Source organism: Tachysurus vachellii, chromosome 3 (assembly GCF_030014155.1).
Source record: "Tachysurus vachellii isolate PV-2020 chromosome 3, HZAU_Pvac_v1, whole genome shotgun sequence".
Classification (NCBI taxonomy): domain Eukaryota; kingdom Metazoa; phylum Chordata; class Actinopteri; order Siluriformes; family Bagridae; genus Tachysurus; species Tachysurus vachellii.
The window spans coordinates 22,769,047-22,790,482 of NC_083462.1; the positions used below are offsets into that span (position 1 = coordinate 22,769,047).

The following is a 21,436-nucleotide window of genomic DNA, read 5'->3' on the forward strand; positions in this document are numbered from 1 at the left end:
TGTATCTATCTATCTATCTATCTATCTATCTATCTATCTATCTATCTATCTATCTATCTGTCTGTCTGTCTGTCTGTCTGTCTGTCTCTATCGGTCTATCTGTCTGTCTGTCTGTCTGTCTGTCTCTATCTATCTATCTATCTATCTATCTATCTATCTATCTATCTATCTGTCTGTCTGTCTGTCTGTCTGTCTGTCTGTCTGTCTGTCTGTCTGTCTGTCTGTCTGTCTATCTATTTATCTATCTATCTATTAGTCTGTTAGTCTGTATCCGTTCATCTATCTATCTATCTATCTATCTATCTATCTATCTATCTATCTATCTGTCTGTCTGTCTGTCTGTCTGTCTGTCTGTCTGTCTGTCTGTCTATCTATTTATCTATCTATCTATCTATTAGTCTGTATCCGTTCATCTATCTATCTATCTATCTATCTATCTATCTATCTATCTATCTATCTATCTATCTATCTATCTATTAGTCTGTATCCGTTCATCTATCTATCTATCTATCTATCTATCTATCTATCTATCTATCTATCTATCTATCTATCTATCTATCTATCTATCTATCTATCTATCTATCTATCTATCTATATGACATGGCCCACAATGACTAAATATATAAAAATGTCTGGATTTACAAGAAAAGCAATGAAACACATTGTGCAGATAAGAAACATTTACCAAAACAAGAGACAACATCTGCTTGTGAAATCAGAGATGTCCAGAAGGTGGGGGAAGAAAACACTCAGAACAGTCCAGAATAATCACTGAGTAGCACCTGTAAAACATGAAAGTACCCCAGCTGCTCGTACACAGTGAACACCAGCACAGCAGTTTGTTTGTGATGACAGTGTTAGCAAAGGTTTTATATAGGTTATAGCACAAGTCAATAAAGTCAATAAGATAAAAAAAGAAAAAGAAAAAAGGAAAAACCTCAAAGACCTGGAGTCTTTCCAGGCCCTTTTTTAATTGGTTTATCTTGATCATCAGCCAAACTGTATACATTTAAAATATACTGTGCCATGCAGGTCCATCCTGACAGATCTTCACTACCTGAGCCAAGCTGATGGAGCAGGTGATTGGAGGGAAAAGGAAGCAAAGGATCTTTCCAATCTGGTGCAGAACAGGATCTCCTACCTGCAGGTACACCCTTTTCACCTCCAAGTGCATGCTGGGAATTTGGGTTTAAAAAACAAAAAAATTCAAAATTATGAATAAACAACAACAACAACAACAACAACAACAATAATAATAATAATAATAATAATAATAATAATAATAATAATAATAATAATAATACATAATTGGGGTGAGTAGTTGTGCATGTGTGTGTCTTTGCATTTGTGTAATTATTATTATTATTATTATTGTTATTATTGTTGTTGTTGTTGTTGTTGTTGTTGTTATTGTTATTATTAAGGCTGTATTTTATATGTTGCTACATAATTGGAAGCCAGTATTTGCTAAGGATTACAGGGCTAGCCTGTGTGTGTGTGTGTGTGTGTGTGTGTGTGTGCGCGTGCGTGCGTGCGTGCATGTGTGTGTATGTGCGCGTGCGTGCGTGTGCGTGCATGTGTGTGTGTGTGGCACTAGAGTCAGCAATGTTAATCATAGCTGTAGGCAGTGCTTAGGGCCTGCCACATTTCTCTCTCTCTCCTTCTTTCTCCCTCAATCATTACTAATTCATCTCTCATCTCATCTAGTGTGTCTCTCCATTCCCAGTAGTGTAGAGTGTTATCTGTTCCTCTCAGAGTGGCTTCCACTCCTACTCTTCCCCCCTCTCTCTATCATAACTTATTCATCTCCCGCTTTTCTAACTTGTCTTTCTATTTCTTTGCATAATGTAGGCTTTTATCTGTCTTTCACTTCCTCTCTTTTCTTTATCTTCCTCCCAACCTACTCATCCTCTTTACTCTTTATTTATTCACAAACTTGTGCTCATAGAAAGGTGTTTTGTTAATAAGGATATCATCAGAAATAAATATAGTGTCCGGTCAGCACTATTTAAAAGTGAATCATAAACCTAATAAGCTAGATAAACACGTCATGAACTAGAAACATTAATGGTGTTTAAAGGGGAAGTTACACAAAAACACTTCAAAAATATCCAAGTACTGAATTTTGTAAACTAACATAGCTAGATAATGTTTATGGAGAAACTAGCTGTGAGTAATGCTAGAAATGCTAACTTGTTTGCAAACATTAATAAAGTGATCAGATCATATGTACATAGGAAATGAGTCATCACAGCACTTATATAAGGTTTGATTAAGGCCGTTGCATTTGAGACTTTCATGACCTCATAAATATCATATATTGCAGGGATCAAAAGTATTTATTAAAATTGTGGGAAAAAAAAAACAAGATCAAATCCCATTATTTTTCCTATTTCCTCAAATAAGATTTTTGAGAATGACTTTTGCCAGTATTTATTACATCATTATTTATTACTTTATTCAAAGCTGGAAAAGATGTTCTTCTGTGCATATGATAGCAAACATGCTAGTAGTGACACAGCAGTGGTAGCATGGTTAAAACAGTACAAACAGCTTCTCTGCATGGAGTCATGGTGATTGCAGCAATACTATTTGCAGGTCCAAAGGGATATAATTAATGTATTTATATTTATATTTCTAATGCAGATGTATTTTCATAGATTTTGGTAACAGGCTAGGAACAATCAGCAACAATCAGCAGGCTAGCAACAATCAGCTTCTATGATTTCTGAGAGGATTTTAATGCATATTAGCAAATGTTTCAAATACTCATTACTAAGATAAAGAATGTCTAGAATGTGTAAGAACTGTGGTCATGAAACGAGATATCATGAGGCAGACTCAAGGGGTTGGGTGCAAAAAGTCATAAAAATAGGAATAGGCAAAAGTATTGGAACAGGTAATTTCAAAACAATGGCAAAAGCACAACCTAAATAGCAGACTAATGTCATGCAGGCAACACACAAACATAACAGGATAGATATAAAGGATAAAACATTGGCAAAAACACTAGCAAAAAAACCCAGAACAGAATAGAATAGAAGCTTTATTTTGTGACAAGTACATTACAGCTCAGTGACATTCTTTCTTCACACAACTCAACTTTTGAGGATGGGGTCAGAGCACAGGGTCAGCCATGATACAGCACCACTGGAGCAGGGAGGGTTAAGGGCATTGCTTAAGGGCCCAACAGTGGCAGATTGGCAGTGCTGGAGCTTGAACCCCAATCTTCCAATCAACTACCCAGAGCTTTAACACATGAGCCACCACTGCCCCAAAAATGGGAAGACACAGAATAACAATAAAATACTTAGTAATGTCACAGACCAAAGGAACAAAGCGTATACCTTGCAATGAGGAACTGAAACCACAGGCTATATCAAGGTGCACATCATTAAATGTCTGGAGACTGTGAACATGGAAGTGCTGGTGGTTGCTGGGGTTTGGTGTCCATGGCAACTATGAATGTTGAAATGGAGAATTGATGCCATGTGATGTACACAATGTGATGTAAGAGTCCAAACAAATTCCTCGCCAGTTGTGATGAAGGCTTTGGCCTGAGGCACAGTGTAAACACAAACACTCTGACACAGGGTGCATGTGTAAACAGATGAGAAGTTATTAATAATTTTGAAGCCAAGCTCAAGAGACCATGTGCATGCACACTTTTGGTGAAATGGATGGCGTGCACAGGGTTTTTGTGCTAATGCTGAGGGCAGAAATGCACTAGTGTTTGAACTTCTTACTATCATATAGATGGGTAAAGTGGGTCAGTGGGTAATATCACAGACCATAAGAGAAAGATTAGAGAGTGTGATTTGGTTAATATCTTAAGCCCCATCTGTCTGTTTGCAGATCATAGACCAAAGAAAGTATATCTGAATTCATACATTAGTATGAGAAGGACTGAATATAAAAATGAGTGTGAATGGCATGTTGTGGATAAAAGATCATAATCCTTGGCATTTATTTGGATTTTCTGAGATTTTCTTAGCTAGCTAACATAAGTAAACATGACAGGAGTTCTGTGAGGGCTCCTCACAGAGTCTGAACTGTGTCTGAAGTTAAATAATAGTAAACCTGGTAATAGTAAGAATGCTATTTGGTTAGCTAACTTGAGAGGACTTGAAAGGACCTTCTAAACAAAGTCATTTAAGGCACCTTTAAATTATAAAATATCTAGATCAGGGTTGTCTGATTGATTGGTATAAAATCCTGATCCCGCACCGACCTTTTGTATTTTTATATGGTTTCTGTTTCACAGAGCACACAGAACTACTGCTTTAGTTGTGTTTACTTGTAGCACAGTAGCAGCTGCCTGTGGTCTGTCTGTCTGTCTGTCTGTCTGTCTGTGATTATGTATTGAGAATTGGCCTCATAGCAGTGAACTGAAATATGTTTAGCCTTGATTCACAGTAGTGAATGTATTTAAAGCCCTGGTTAAATCATGTATACGATGCAAATGAGTTTTTCTTTTAAAAAGTGAATAACTCTATAGATTAAGAATTTTATACTCACATAAACATAAAAACTAAACAAAAACAAGCTACTCTGTTTGTTTATATGGTTTGCTGTTTAATTACTGATCAGTCTCTTTGGATTTTATTTAACTCTGTAATAATGTTAAATTAATCTTTAAATAAGTAATTAAGCATATCTCTCTCTCTCTCTCTCTCTCTCTCTCTCTCTCTCTCTCTCTCTCTCTCTCTCTCTCCTATTTAAGTGTGATTGATTATATTTGTAGCTCATTTAATTACTTTATCTTTAAATGTAATTTCCCTCAAATTACCAGTTAATTTTCTTTTTCCCCCTCTCTTACATTTGTTTATTAGCTTCAGTCTTGCTGTTTAATTACTCATCAGTTCTGTTTGGACTTGGATTCTTGGTAACCATTTCATCTCTTTAAATCCCTGGTTCTCTAAATGAATAAGTAAGACTCTCTCCTGTCTCTCACCTACACAGAATCCTCCAGACTGCAGTAAGGCGCGCAAGTTGGTGTGTAACATTAATAAGGGCTGTGGTTATGGCTGCCAGCTGCACCATGTGGTTTACTGCTTCATGATTGCGTACGGCACTGAGCGCACACTTGTCCTAGAGTCCCACAGCTGGCGCTACGCCCCTAATGGGTGGGAGACAGTGTTCAGACCTCTAAGCAACACCTGCACCGAGCGCACAGGAGCAACCACCGGACACTGGACAGGTGAGCAGAGGATGGGGTAAAGGGCAAAGTAAACAAAAAGACAATTATCATTATGATCATTCATGCAAGTGTTTAATCCCAGTCAGTGTTTTAAATGTGAAAAGGGAGATGTGATAAATGAAGATGAAAATAAAGATAAAGGAAATAAGATCTTTAATAATTGAAAGTAAAAATCCCCAATGGTTCTGACTCTACAAGATCCTTCAGCAAGAAATGTAAAGTGAATGCACTGAGAGAAAGAAAAATAAAACGATAACAAAGAATAAAGGCCGACCTTCGCTATATTTAAGCCAATGGATTGGGAGGCAGGGGACAGAGAACAAAGGAGGAAGAATAAATTTACAAGAAAAACTAAAAGGAGGAAGAATAAAATTGCCAGGTTAAATAAAATCAGGTAGTAACAGCACTCTGCTTTAGTCCGTACTGTCTTGGCCTGTTTGATGGATCTATTTAGGTCATCCTCATTGCCTGAGACAAATTCAGTGGAGCAGTAAACATCACAGTTTATCCATTGTTTTCGGTTAGTTAAAGCAAATGATGAGGATGTTCCACATTTCAATAGTGTGGTGCAATTTGTAAGATAGATTTGTATATTCCAAGTCCTGTTAAAAATCCTGAACTCTGTTTGGCAAAGCACGTTGTCAGGAAAGACTCATGACGGCAGATACAAGTAGCGGTGAATGGGCTTATAGAATAGAATAGAAGCCTCGATTTTTTCACAGTGAAATTCTTTCTTCACATATCCCAATTTTGGAGGTTGGGGTCAGAGCACAGGGTCAGCAATGATACAGCACCACTGGAGCAAAGAGGGTTAAGGGTCATGCTCAAGGGCCCTACAGTGGCAGCTTGGCAGTGCTGGGGCCTGAACCCCAATCCACCGATTAAAAAACCAGAGCTTAACCGCTTGAGCTACGCATGGGATGACAATAATAATAATAATAACAATAATAATAATAATAATAATAATAATAATAATAATAATAATAATAATAATAATAATCATTATTATCATTATCCAAGCTAGTAGTCCAGAAACATGAGGCAAAATCTCAAACCAAAACAACAAGCAGAGGTCAGGAGATAAACAAGCTCTCACAGACACAAAAGAATGAGAAACAAGATCTAAGGTCAAGGATTTAAGGATTTAACAATGGAACAATAGACACACAAGTCTTTAAATATACACTCGAATCAGAAAGTGAATTGAAACTCATCGGGATACATTAATCCAACAACCAGTGACAATACTGATTAAAGAGGACATGAATTAAAAAATACACACATGGCAACATAAATAAAACAAACACATGAAAACTGAAAAATAAATAAATGAGATGTACCACAGAGCTCAGATATTCAGATATTTATCCAGGTTATTAGTCTTACAAATTTACCTCATTTAATTTGTTTTTAACAACATTTGGTGCATTTGCACATGCTCTGCTATTTAATAAAAAAAATCTATAATAAAAAAGTATCACAGCAAGGTGTATAAATTCTGTTACATTAGTATGTGTACATTTTAGTTACAGTGGACAAAAACATGCAAGAAACTGTGGGTTTTCTGCAGCATGTCTGAATAACCTTAGCATTCTTGGTCTTTTGGAATTTTCACATGCACTTTCCTTTTCATCTTGGTAAGAATAAAGCCTGCTACTGTAATACTTAGAATATCTTTATAGCGAAAGGGAAACCCCATATGAGAGATTACCTCCATGCACTAGTTCATACAACAACAACAACAAAAACTGACTCAGTGACACTTTCATTATGGACTGAAATGCTCTGTTAGAGAGAAACATACTTTCATCATCAGTCAATCATTTCCTTCCGTACTTACAGTAAGCTCTGATTTATTCACTCAGATCAGAGGACACACAGAACATGTCTCTCACTTTGTGTCCTAATGAACAAGAATGCTGGAGGGATCACTTCAGCGTGTGGATAAAAACATCTCTCTCTCTCTCTCTCTCTCTCTCTCTCTCTCTCTCTCTCTCTCTCTCTCTCTCTCTCTCTCTCTCTCTGTCTGTCTGTCTCTTTGTCTGTCTCTCTCTCAGTCTGTCTGTCCATCTGTCTGTCTGTCCCTCTCTCTGTGTGTCTGTCTCTCTGTCTCTCTCTCTCTCTGTCTCTCTCACACTCTCTCTGTCTATCTCTCTGTCTGTCTCTCTCTCTCTCTCTCTCTCTCTCTCTCTCTCTCTCTCTCTCTCTCTCTCTCTCTCTCTCTATGTCTGTCTTTGTCTCTCTCTCGTGGGCTATCAGTATTTCTTATGTAAGTCTTATGTAAGTACAACAGGAAGGGATCATTTTACTCTTGAATTTTTGATGTCTTATGTGGTGAAAGTTCTGAGCATCTCACTACCTTGAAGCATGAGTGCGTTTCATTGGCTTGTGAGTGACATAAAAAAAAGACTCTTTTTAAAGACTGAGACCCACCGATTTGTGCCTTTATTCTGTTGCAGTTACCAGAAAGGTCTGCGAGAATGTTAACCAAATCAAAGAACATCTAAACCATATCGCTCTTTCTCTCACTGCGCTCCGGTAAGCTGTAAAGTATGTTTCTAAAGCACACCGGCTTTATTCTGACTGGCAGAATAAATCTGCAAACAAAGGAAAAAATATATTCAATTCAAGTGTTACTCATTTCAGTAAAGCTAGATGTGCAAGTTGTTTTAAGTCCTCTTACAAATTCTGGAATCGGTCATGGAAGTCAGCATGTTGGGGAAGTGACAGGTCAGGTGTTGGTCTACTGATGGGAAGGTTATGAGTTCATATCCCAGGACCACTAAGCTATTAATCCTGAGCCCCTAAGTAAGGCCCTTAAACCCTCACCTGCTCAGCTATATAAATGAGGTAAATGTTGCTTTGGATAAGGGAATCTACCAAATTACGAAAATGTGTCACATCATGTGTTTGTTTGTTGTTTGTTTGTTCATTTGTTAATTTGTTTGTTCATTCATTTGATGAACTCTGTTTGTTTTTTTATTCTTGTATATTTCTTTTTTTTGCTTGCGTGTGTGCTTTAAGACAAGTAGAGGAAAAGAAAAAATGCTAGTTGCCTTTTTTGTTGTTTGTTTTTTTTGTTTTGGGGGAAGGGTGGGTTGTTTATTTATTTAGCTATTTATTTTTTGCCTTTTTGTGTTGCATTTAATTGCATTTAGAATGCGACTGGATCCCTTCTTTTGCAAAACATCATTCAATGAAAAACAAAAACCCTACACATATTATCTAGCTCACTTTTACCTGGATGTTGATATTGTATGCAAGCAAATCTCCTAACAAACAAATCAAACAAAATTTCGCCTTTTGTCATTTCCAGTGTAAATTGGAACCTGGATGCGTTCAAAACCCAAATAAAGACTGTTAAACTGCAAAATGCAGGTCACTGCATATACAGCAACATCTGCAATGTAGATGGAGGAATCACCATTTTAAATAGTGTGCACTGATCCTTCTCAATAGACCCGACTCCCAGGAGACTGACACTGGACCTCGCTACACGTGTGCGTAATTGTCTGAACTATTCAGTATGTGACATAAAAACAAAAACACTCGTCTGTATACTGTTTATAACTTGTCTGCAGAGAATATTAAAATAAAAATAAGAATAAGAGAAGTACTTCTTTTGGGAGAATTGCTGTGCTATTTATTTAGTTTTAAACATTGTTTAAGGAAATGCAGCTTTGTGCCTTCATTTTTATACCCCCTCTGTCTGTCTTCCCCTTACCTCCTTATCTATCTATCTATCTATCTATCTATCTATCTATCTATCTATCTATCTATCTATCTATCTATCTATCTATCTATCTATCCTTTTCTGTCTTTTTTCACTTTGTATATGAAATAAGTATTAATTAAGTTAGAAAGAGAGAGAGAAAGAGAGAGAGAGAGAGAGAGAGAGAGAGAGAGAGAGACTATTTGATTACAATCAAAATGACTGGTTGACGTAGAAGAGCCCACAGAGGCTTATTATATAGATAAACCAAAGCTAATCATGAATGCATGCTTAAAATTCAGTAATATTTAAAAATATATATTTAAAAAAAAATCTATACTTCAGTAATGAAATATAGATTTTAAAATTAAACTGACCTCCGGTTTTGATACTTTGTTGGTGGTTTAGCTGTAATTTGCCATTTTAGTGTCAAGATTTTGATTTATTTATCTTCATTAGCTGCTTCACCCTATTCATTGTCGCAGTGGATCCAGAGTCAATGGTAGGAATGCTGGGGGCATTGCGTGGCATTTCACACACACACACACACACACACACACACACACATACACACTTAATAACAATTATGTGAAATTTAGAATGCTCAGTCCACTTACTGACATGTTTTAGGGAGGAACCTATAAGGAGAACATGTGAAACTCCCCAAGAACAGCATTGAGCATTGTATCTGAGGTATTGAGGCAGTTTTCTGTAAGTTATTTAAAGGTATTCTGGCTTGCTTGCTAACCTGTCATAATTCTTTGGCATTTAGCTGACCATTAGCAACCGTAAAACACTAAAAACCACAAAAAAATTAAAGCTAATGCAGCCTTCTAGCTGACTGGGCTGCATCCTTTTTAAATTGAACTTAATATAAACGTATTTAATCAATTTCAAGTAAATTTAGTTTGAACTAAAGAATTCTAGGATTGCAGTTACATTAAAATGAAAGCCACATTAAAAGAGGCAGCATGAATGGGGTTTTACTGTAACTGTAACAGAAGCTGAAATGCACATTTTTCCTGTTTTTGTCACTTCAGTGGCAGACTGGAATGCACAAGGTAAAGCTAACAAAAATGGCTGAAAATTATATTACACAATAATCTCAAGTATAGCTGTGGACTGTGATATAAAGGCTAAATTGTGTTTTATATTTGTATGATATGAAAAATGAAATAAAGATGCTTTTGCTTTAATTCAGCTCAGTAAATTGAGCAAGCAAAAATTTGTGAATATTCTATCTATAGATAGAGATGATGATGATGATGATGAGAGACAATGTCACCTTGCCTTGAAATACTCACTGACCTCTAAAGCATCTTTCTCTCAGCATGTTTTGAGCATGTGGGTGTTTAACTCTCTCTCTCTCTCTCTCTCTCTCTCTCTCTCTCTTCCTCCTTATAATTCAAATAATTACTGAACTCTGCTCTGTTCAGCTGAGTGTGCATATGCAGATTAGCGCTGCAGTTAAATAGCATACGGATCAGCAGCATCGTACATTTATGAGTGCAGGATGATGCATTGAGCTTCCTTTCTTTACAGTCACAGTATAGGTTTTATATTTACTCACTTTGTTCCCGAGAGACAAGGTGAAATAGAAACACAATGTCTTACTACTGTGCATAGAAGACAATATTCAAAATATCCAATAGGCAATAATGATTTTGTCTTTTAACAGATGGAACTTCAAACATATGCCCCTTTTCCACCGAGGCAGTTTGAGTGCTGGTTCGGAGCCAGAGCCTAATTTAGAACCAGTTCTTTCTGTTTCGACAGCCAAAGCACCGGCTCTGAACCAGGAAAAGTGGTTCTTAAGTAGCACCAAAACGTTGCTGGTCTAGACTTAAGAACCGCTTGCGTTAGGGGCTGTGGGCGGGGCTACTGTTAGCGCATTTGATAATGTACCTTAAGTATACTAATGTTTAATACGCTTTTACTTTACCGCAATATGATACATTATCAGCACACATGATAGTAGGTAGCTACATGCTAAGGCTAACTTTTTTCTGTGTTAATGATAAAATAACGTTATGTACTTTATCGATTACAACCTCCGTTTATACAGATTACATGGAGCTGCACGTACACGTTTTATTCGCCGCGTTTGGATGTTAATGTAGGTTCACAAAGCCATGAGCATTAACAGTAAAGCAACATGTTGATGTATTTCTGTTTGCCGCTGCTGCGCTAAAGTTGCTGGGACACGTGACACGTATACAGTGACGTCACACTCGGCGCTGTGATGGCTCTCTAGCCGGTGGAAAGGCAAACCGGTTCTTAGAAGGTTCGCCAGTGGAACCAATTTTGAACCAGCACCAGCGCTAGCTCTGAACCAGCACCCGGTTCTTTCCAGTGGAAAAGAGGCACTAGACTCAGAGACAACACAATCAGTATAATAGAACTCTAAGTAGTTATTAATAGTTATTACACAGTTATTACACAGTTATTACTGACAGGTTATTGCATTTCAAGTATAAATCAGACATTTGTTCAGCATATTTAAGAATTTTTATTTAAACAAGATAACTACTAAATGACACTATTAAAAAAAGGAACAATACTTGCTTATATTTATTATTTGTATTTATTTTATTTTACTTTAACATTTTATTGACATGCGAGAAAATCATATAAAAGATCTTCTGTTAAAGAAAAATGGTTTTAAAACAGCTTTCCATATAAGCGAGTTACAGAAGCAGTGTAATTGTATTTAATTCATTTTGCTGGCAGTGAACAAATACATATCACTGTTAGTAATGAGAACAGCAGTCCACTTACAATTGTAATTTGAAATTCCTTTCAGTCGCTGAAAAAAAAATGGCATTTTCTAGCCCAAGAAGGGGGCTGAAATAAGGAAATGTCTCAGACAGCTGCTATTCTCAGGAGATTCAGGTTGCCCAAAAAGACAGTTATAGTGTGCATTTTAGTGCTGTCTATTATCTATCTTTGCACACAAGTATCTCTCTCATTTCTTGCCCCCAGGGGAGGATCATGATCGGGATGTGCAGGTGGTGGAGTTGCCCATCGTGGACAGTCTTCACCCCCGACCACCCTACTTGCCTCTGGCCATCCCTGAGGATTTGGCCCCACGGCTTCAGAGGCTGCACGGAGACCCCTCCGTCTGGTGGGTGTCTCAGTTCGTCAAGTACCTGGTGCGTCCTCAGCCATGGCTGGAGAAAGAGATGCAGGAAGCTGGCATCAAACTGGGTTTCAAACACCCCATCATTGGGTCAGTGCCTTTTGCTCATAACATTACACTTATTTTATGGTAAACATTAAAGCTAAAACATTTCTTGCATTTCTTGCAAAATAATCAGTGACTTTGTAGTGAAGCACCGTGAATAGTTTTATGATACATATAATGTTTTCCGAGAATGTTTAATAGCTCACTACATCAACTTGTTAACAATTACAATTTAATTAATTATTAAAGAATGGTGTCATTCTTTTAACCGTTTTCATTTCATTTCATTTTTTTATGTTGTGTAGTCTTTTTATCTTACATTACAGCACCTATAAACACTTATTTCATCACAGTGACACTTCGGTCCTGGAGATTTTCATAATTGTTCGTAACTTCGTAACTTTCGAAACTTTGTGTAATTGTCACAAAGATCTGACACTGGATTCTCCTTCATTACATGTGAAATAAACATCTCCTTTCAGAAAACGTAATCAATAACATATTAGAATGAGGTCATTATAATAATAATAAAATTTAAAGTGATTTGTTTTATAGTCCAAACTGTTATCTGAGCTACTGTTAAAGGAAAACTAGTCAACTAATCATCCTCATACTAAGCTGAATATTAAGAGAGTGAGATATGCTGCTTAACACTTTGTGTAAATCTGTTCTTTAATTGTGTAAATCTATATGTATAATTCTTTAATAATTCTGTAACAATACCTTGTGATAAACAGTGCCCCTGTGCACAAAGTAGCATCCATAAACACATGCCAAGGTTGGAGTGGAAGAACTTCCTGACCTCCACCCAACTGAACCTCTTTGAGATGAATGCCTACTTCATGCCAGGCTACTTCATTCTTGCCAGATATCACTTCCAAAATTCTGCTGCTATTATGGCCCACAATTCACAATCCCCAATACCACAATCCAAAATCCAGTGGAAAGCCTTCTCAGAAGAGTGGAGGTTATTTTAACCCAATTGGGAACCAACCCCATATTAACCTACATGGTTTACCCTATTTGTCTGTGTGTTAATTTATTCAGAAGGGGTCCTAAAGTTAGCAGTTTATAAAAAGGAAGTTATCTTTTTGCAGGATTCTGTATATAAAACATTAAGAACTCCTTCAAAGGGACAAACCTTTCTACCAGGGCTCATTTAAATTAGTTGCACAGAAAGTTGTAGCCTACTGACATATAAGTGATGGGATCCGCCAATCAGACAGCATTCTATATAATTCTGAAGTCATTTTTTGCACTAAGCAGAAGTCCTTGTGCAGCTCAAGGTCTCTAGTAGGGAGAATACACAGCGCTGAGAAGTAATTCGATTTATATGGTGCGGGTCTGGAACAAGATTATACAGTAGGATACTCTATCTCCAGACATAATATTTCTCTCTGTACTTTAGGATATATACAAATGGAAGAGCAGCAAAATGTGGTCAAGAGTAGATTAATCCCATTAGTGAAATCAGTGTGTGTATTTTTGTCTTATTCTTTCCCACTGACTTGTGTTTCTGACCTAAAGCATTGTACATGAATAACTCTTCACGGTGACAATACAATTGGAAGCTTACTAGATTTGCACTGGAGTTTGCATTTCTAATTAACTTTTTCACTTTATTACATCCCTCAAGTACCAAAGTGAAAATTTACGTTTTGATCTCTTTATTTTTCTCCTGCCTCAAACTGCTACAATTTTCCTTCCTAGCTTTGATTTTTAACCTCTTACCATTTTCTTCTTCACTCTTTTATCTCTATTATTCTCTATACAAGATTTCAACCCCTGCGTCAGTCATCATCACTGATCCATTTCTTCTACCTTCTCTTCTCTCGCACTCAATGCCCTTCTCTCTCTCTCTCTCTCTCTCTCTCTCTCTCTCTCTCTCTCTCTCTCTCTCTCTCTCTCTTTCTCTCTCTCACCCCCTTTGCTCCACTGGGGACTTGAGTGAAAAGATGAGTGTTAGCCATTAAGGGCTTTCAGGCTCCATTCAGGCTCCAACTGCTGTGCCGAGAGCCGGACAGAAATATGCTTTATGGAGTTCAGAGAGTGATGTGCTGTTCTATTTTTCATGATTCTTTCACTTCTACTAAATGTACAGAGTTAGGGGTTAAGGGCTATTTGGAAAAGTTTCAAAATTCTGGTATATTCCAGGTGTATCCATGATGTCTCCAACAGATACTGCAACACTGAGATCCCTGCATAAGTCTATGACACCCTTTATTTTGATTGCTACCTAAACATCACTTTCTATAAACTGGTAAGGATCCTAAAACTGATATAAAATCAACACACAGCTGTCTGTCTGCATTTCTTTCAAACAATAACTAAGGCTGTTTTCACTGCTGTTATTCTGGCTGCTGAGTGCCATTCAGAATAAAATTGGATCGGTTTACTATTTGGTTTGGTTTGTATTCTCACTGCACGTAATGAAACCAACAAAGAAGCAGCAAACAAAACAAATATTGGCTGAATACAGTAAACAAACCACTGGGTGGGTCAGTTCTTCTCGTCTGTCGAAGCTTGACGGGAAGAGGACGAAGGGCCGAACAGTGGCAGTTAGTCGATGCGGAGATCTGAAGTGAACAGTACAGTAGGCCAAAATCATGACTGAAATACATTTCAGTCATGACAACTTTCGGGATTAATTTAATGAGTGTTTATTGATGGAAATTGAATATAGATAGGTTTGTTCTTGGCAGATTAGATGTATGATTAGATTAGAAGTATGGAGAATTGCGCTATTTAACACCCCAAACATGTGGTGCTGGGGAGGAAGAGGGTAAGGAAAATCTATTACATCACAAAATAATAGTCAGAATAATAAAAAGTTCTGTAGATGAGGGAGCAGCCGATACACATTTTCATGAAGAGCGTTCATTAATTGATTCATCTTATCCCATTTGAACTCTTTTATAAAACCTTGTACAATAAAAAAATATTCAAAATGGCTGATTTGCAGTGGTTTGTAAATAAGAATATTAAAAGTGATTTTTTTTTTATGTTTTATCCCATTACAGCACCCATATCCCATCAAAATAAGCCCAAGCATGAGAAGGGATTTAAATTGGTTAAGCATCTTGCCCTAGGGTACAACAGTGACTCTCTATCTTACCAGAATCTGGTTAAAGAAACCTTGAAGTCGCTGATCCTGATCCTGATCTTTGTATTAAATTTAACTAGAAATTTAAGTAGTATGTTAATTAATATTGCATCATCATTTGATATTTCTGTTTGTTTATGTTGGAAAGTCTTGACTTGATCCCTGGTGATCCATGATGCTCATGCAGGTTTGCGCTATTACCGCACGCTAATTTAGGTTGCGTACTCATTTTGCAATGTGCAAACTCCAAGTTTAAAACATCGCAGGTTCACCTCAAAGTGGCGTGTTTAGTCTGACAGAATGTTCTGTATAAACATTATCTAGCTGACCATATTTCCTCGTCACTTGGGTAAGAGGTGTGACTCACTGTGTACAATATAGTTACGATTTTATATTGCAAATGAACCTGCTGTTGCCTTCTTATAAGGTGAACAAAGTGAAGAAGCTTTGTGCTGAGCTCTGCAAAAAACAAGTAAAAAGGCCAAATGTGTTTGTTAGCAGTGGGTGAGACGAGGGAGTATCGATCGGCTGAATGCTAAGCATCACGACGTAGACATGAAGAGAGAGAGAGAGTAATACATGACAGAAAGATGAAAGGAAGCTTGTGAAAGAGAGAGAGCGAGAGTAGCTGAAGAATCCTGGAGCTTTGTCATTTCAGACTGTGAGAATAAGTAGGAGAAGCTACCAAACAAGGGATCGAAAAAAATGAAGCTTTCTGACAAGCTTTCTGATCTCTCTCTCTCTCTCTCTCTCTCTCTCTCTCTCTCTCTCTCATTGCTGTAGTACCAAACAGCCAAATTAGTCCCTATCACACATTAATCTATGAATCAGCTGAAAAAATTGACTTCTAGTCTGTACATACTCCTCACACACACACACACACACACACTGAGGTACTGAGTCACACTTCTGATAGATCTTATGATGCATAATCTTATGCTTATGCAGTGTGTTTCTAGGCTCCACCCTATGTGTCTCATCTCATAGGATTAATATGTCTTAACACAGTATTATTGGACTATGGCAATATGCCCCTCTGAAATGTTCTCATTTTGATGCTCATTTGATGTGCTCATTTTGACTAACAACAGACTGTAGAATGTGGCATGTTTTCTCTGTGCATGGATGGGTTTCCTCCAGGTTCTCCAGTTTTCCTCCTATCTGTATGCAGGTTACATTTTCCTGACCTGAGCCCAATGTTCCCTAGGAAAATGTTATTACTTAAGAACTGCAGTTATAAAGTGAAGCCATAATATCTGTAACGCCCTCTAGTGGTTGGCAGCAATACAATTTCTAATCTTACTCGGACATACACACACAGGCCACTTTAATAGGAACACATGTACACCTGCTTTTTACTGTGGTCTTTTAATCGCAATTTTTACGTGCAGAGCACATTTATGTTGATGCTAATGTAAATGATCTAATACATGCTATTAAACTTTAATAAAATTCTTCTAATAAAAAACGTTCTAATTATATTTTATTGAGTTTGATGTCTGCAGATGGAACTTTATTTAGTATGAAAATGTTTAAATCAAAATAAATGGCAGGATTTAGCATTGCACATTACTGTGTACTGTATGTAAAGCCAAAGCACGTAAAGATTCTTCAAAGTAAACAGTAGTTTTTAAACTAAACTAGAAAAAATCTCAAACATATTAACACAGAGTAAGAGTAGCTTTTATTAAGACAAATGTTCATTTAAATAAAATTTTTTGTTATTGCCATTTGTTTATAATATAATTGGAGAACAAATTGTAAGGACCAACATCATTATTACTTACATGATTTGTCAACATTATCGCAATTTATCTTTATGAAGTTCTGGTATTTTGGTAAATAAAAAAATTACATTAAATCGTTGTCACCCTTCATTAAATCTGATATTTACTTTAATCATATAGAATAATATAATTATGTTCAGAAATGAATTTTGTAAATGTCTCAAAATTTTCTGAAATCAAAATTTGAATAATATTAAAAGTGTTGATCTTGTTGACAATGATCTGTAAATGTAGACAAGTTTTGCTGGTAGAAACGTCAAAATGTTGTTGTTCCATTTCTCAAGTCAGATGTTACGTATAAATGTATAAGACTAAGGACACAGTGGGTCTGCAGTATGAGCTATTTCTAAATTCATACATTAAAATCTTAACATTAACAAGTGTTTAATAAAAAAGTCAAATGTAAACATGACATAAACATACAACATAAACAAATTTCAAAAAATCTACTTCTGAAAATCTGAAAGTTGTTAGTAGTGAAAAGTGATTATTCATCAGCTTTTAACTCTCACCTACTGCAACACACACTGCTCTGAACAAAAATGTGAAGAAAAGAAAACTAGGTTTGAGGTAGTAGAAAAATCTTGAAATTTTCAATTGCATTTTTTTATTTCTGGATTTTACTATTAATTTTCTCTCCATGTCCATTGAGAAAAGTTATGTCAAACCAGCGTGTATTGTGTGTTTGCAGTGTGCATGTGAGGCGTACAGATAAAGTGGGCACGGAGGCTGCATTTCACCCCATAGAGGAGTACATGCTGCATGTGGAGGAACAGTTCCAACTCATGGCCCAGCGCATGCAGCTGGATAAAAAGAGAGTGTACCTGGCAACCGACGACCCTTCACTGTTACAGGAGGCCAAGAACAAGTGAGGGATCTGTATAAACTGTGTGTGTAAAGGGGGTGGGGGGTAGTAAATTATGATTCTTTTTTTTTTATCTTAGTGGGGACCAAATATTTCCTCAAAGATAGGAATATCAGACAGTTTTAACCCTGTGGGGACGTTTCTCTGATCCCGTAAGGATAATTGTGTGCATTTTGTTGATGCTGAGGTTGTTGTTATTGTTTTGCTTTTTCACCTTTAAAGCTTAAAGAGACTAAATGCTTTCTTTTTAAGCCAAGGACAGTAAGACAAATGTGTGGTGTGTGTGTGTGTGTGTGTGTGTGTGTGTGTGTGTGTGTGTGTGTGTGTGTCAGATACCCCGATTATGAGTTCATCAGTGATAATTCCATCTCGTGGTCGGCTGGACTGCATAACCGCTACACAGAGAACTCTCTCAAGGGAGTCATCCTGGACATCCATTTCTTGTCTCAGACTGACTTCCTAGTCTGTACATTCTCCTCACAGGTACACACACAAACACACATCTCACCCTTCCTAGCTGCTTCGTACTGAGGTACTGGATCACACTTCTGATACTGTAGATCTTATGGCGGTGTGTGTTTCTAGACTCCACCCAATGTGTCTCATCTCTATTTATTAACACACTCTTCATGAGAGTATAATGGGTGTGTTAATATGTCTTAACACAGTATTATTGGACTATGGCAGTATGCCCCTCTGAAATGAGCTCAATGCTCTGTAGGAAATAGTTATCACTTTTAATCAGCCAGTCATTGTCAGTGGCACAAAATCCCAGTGCATAGATTCATGCAGATACAGGGCACAAGCTTCAGGTTATGTTCACATCAAACATCAGAATCAGATGGTTGTCGAAGCCAGATGGACTTTCATTTAATGGGATTTCAAGAAAAAAAAAAAAATCATGAGAAAATGAGGGAATGAACAGACTAGTCTGAGCTCACAGGAAGTCTACAATAACAAATAATCAGAAGAAGAAGAAGAAGAAAAAAATAAGAAGAAAATAAATAAATGAATACATACGATTAAAGCTTAAAATGAATTTAAAAATATTAATTTCAAATTTTAAATACAATATATCCATCCCTATCCCTAATGAGCAAGCCAGAGGCGACAGCGGCGAGGAAAAACCGATGATATGAGGGAGAAACCTTGAGAGGAACCAGACTCAGAATGAAACCCATCCTCCTTTGGGTGACAGTGGACAGAAAATAATGTAAATGTAAATAATGTCCTTTCTACAACAGTTTATAATAGTGCATCGAAGAGCTCCCGAGGAACTAATGGGTCAGCACAATCTCTGAGATCACCACAGACCCAACACTAATTTCTTCCTGTCAAAGTCTTCAACCGATCATCTGAGTTATTACATCCTTCCTGGCAGCTCGAACCAATCTAACCATTTTTATCATAACCTCTCTCATTAACAAGACATTTCCACACCCAGAACTGCAAGGCTGTAGGGTTTTTTTTGCACCATCATGTGTTATCTCATTCTATGTGAAAATTCCAGGAGATCAGCAATTTCTGAAATACTCAAACCAGCCCATCTGGTACCAATATCCATGCAACACTCAAAATCATAGAGATCATACTTTTTTGTTTTTTGTGTTATGTGAACTGAAGCTCTTGACCTGTATATACACGGTTTAATGCAATGTGCTGCTGCCACACTGCCTGATTAGGTAGCTGCATAAATATATACAAGTGAAAAGTGCCTAATAAAGTGAACAGTAAGTTTATATTAGGGCACAAAGACAAAATTAATATAGATGTACAAGTCAAGGTATATTTTCTCTTATTAATTTAATTTAGCTGCACGGTGATGGCTCACGTGGTCAGATTGTTGATCAGAGGATTGGCTGCATAAAGCCTGTTGGGCCCTTGAGCAAGGCCCTTAACATTCTCTGCTCCAGGGGTGCTGTGTCATGGCTGACCACGCGTTCTGTCCATATCTTCCAAAGTTGGGATCTACAAAGAAAGAATTTCACTGTATTCTATTCTATTTGATAACTCTTTTTAAAAATGAACTGAAACTGGTAAATGTAAACAAAAGCCTATTCTTTGTAAACACACAGTAAAATTAGTCTGTCTTGCTGTGTATACCAGGTGTGCCGTGTGGCCTATGAGATCATGCAGACATTACATCCAGATGCTTCATCCTACTTCTACTCTCTGGATGACATCTACTATTTCGGCGGGCAAAATGCTCACAACCAGATAGCCATCTATGCACATCGGCCACGCACTGCTGAGGACGTTGCCCTGGAGCCCGGAGATGTTATTGGCGTTGCTGGAAACCACTGGGACGGTTACTCCAAAGGACTGAATCGCAGACTAGGGCGCACTGGCCTCTATCCATCTTACAAAGTGAAGGAGAAAATCGAGACGGTGAAATACCCCACCTACCCCAAGGCAGACAAACTGCTCAACTCAGAAAATAGAGGGAAATAAACTGAAAGAGACAGTAAGAGACTTTAAAAACAGAGAGACGTGAAGAGACTGAACCAGACGGAGACAGCTAGAGACAAAAGAGACAGGGTGAGAATAATCCCAAAGTATTTTTTCCTGTACAAAGCTTAATGATAAAGGACAGAAAATAAGACATAGTCCACAAAAAGATACATGCTGTCATGTGTGTGTATGTGTGTGAGTTAAACAGAGATGATGCCAAGAGACAAAGAAATAGAGATTGAAGAAGAAGAAAAAAGATTGAAATACAATGGTATTGAAAGAAAAAAATATCAAGAGACAGACAGAGAGATATGGAAAGAGACAGAGAAAAAAGACAAAGAGAGATAGAAAATGACAGAATTATACACAACGAGATGGAAACAGATAGAGACAAAGACAGAGAAAAGAAAGAATGGTCTAAAAACATGATAAGAGATCAATTGTGAGGTAAAGAAGGAGGCAGATGAACGGGAAGAAACACACAGAGACAGAAAGAGATTGACAAAGGAGAGAGACATCAGCGACAAAGATGGAAAAAGAGAAAGAGGTGAAAAGAAACAAGGGAATGAAACAAATTAAAAGACAGACAAGAAGACTGAAAGAGATCTTTTTTTAAAAAAAAAAAAAAAAAAAAAAAACATGGGATATCTTGGAAAGAGACAAAAAAGTTACATACCAGGAAAATTAGAAACTTTGGGACTCTCTGTATCAGGAGAGACAACTAAACGTTTGAGAAAATTGGATGCACACTTGAGGACACTGGTGTGTGTATGTTTGTATGTGTTTTTTACTCAGCGAGATAAGATGGAGAAGAAAATCATGATGTAAAATATCCCAACTAACCTGAGGCAAACAAGTTACAGATTACTGCAACAACCTATACAGAGTCTGCTGAGGGATACAGGAGGGATAATGAGACACAAAGACAGACCAAGGACATGTGCTTGTGTTGAGACTTAGTACAGCCTCCTGAATGACTGATATGGATGGAGGCAGAATGTCCCTGTGTTTGACTGCAGGCTATTTGGACTCGGCAACAACTGAGCACTATTTACAAACCCACAACTCTGCCTCGCTTTATATTTTTATTGTTATTTAATTGTCCCAGGGTGGATTTAAGTCATTTTTAATCTT

General features: G+C 37.2%; 1 protein-coding gene across 2 annotated transcripts in view; it reads left to right on the forward strand.

Annotated features, from left to right (window-relative positions):
* Window positions 1-20,856, forward strand: part of fut8b (fucosyltransferase 8b (alpha (1,6) fucosyltransferase)) — a 118,966-nt gene extending 98,110 nt beyond the window's left edge. For both annotated transcript variants that reach the window (XM_060864982.1, XM_060864983.1), the window contains exons 5-10: window positions 1,033-1,147; window positions 4,963-5,200; window positions 11,895-12,141; window positions 17,678-17,854; window positions 18,184-18,334; window positions 19,958-20,856. In XM_060864982.1, coding sequence (XP_060720965.1) covers window positions 1,033-1,147; window positions 4,963-5,200; window positions 11,895-12,141; window positions 17,678-17,854; window positions 18,184-18,334; window positions 19,958-20,302 — 1,273 coding nt within the window. In that variant the 3' untranslated portion in view covers window positions 20,303-20,856. The remainder of the gene's footprint in view (window positions 1-1,032; window positions 1,148-4,962; window positions 5,201-11,894; window positions 12,142-17,677; window positions 17,855-18,183; window positions 18,335-19,957) is intronic.
* The last annotated feature ends 580 nt before the right edge of the window (window positions 20,857-21,436 follow it).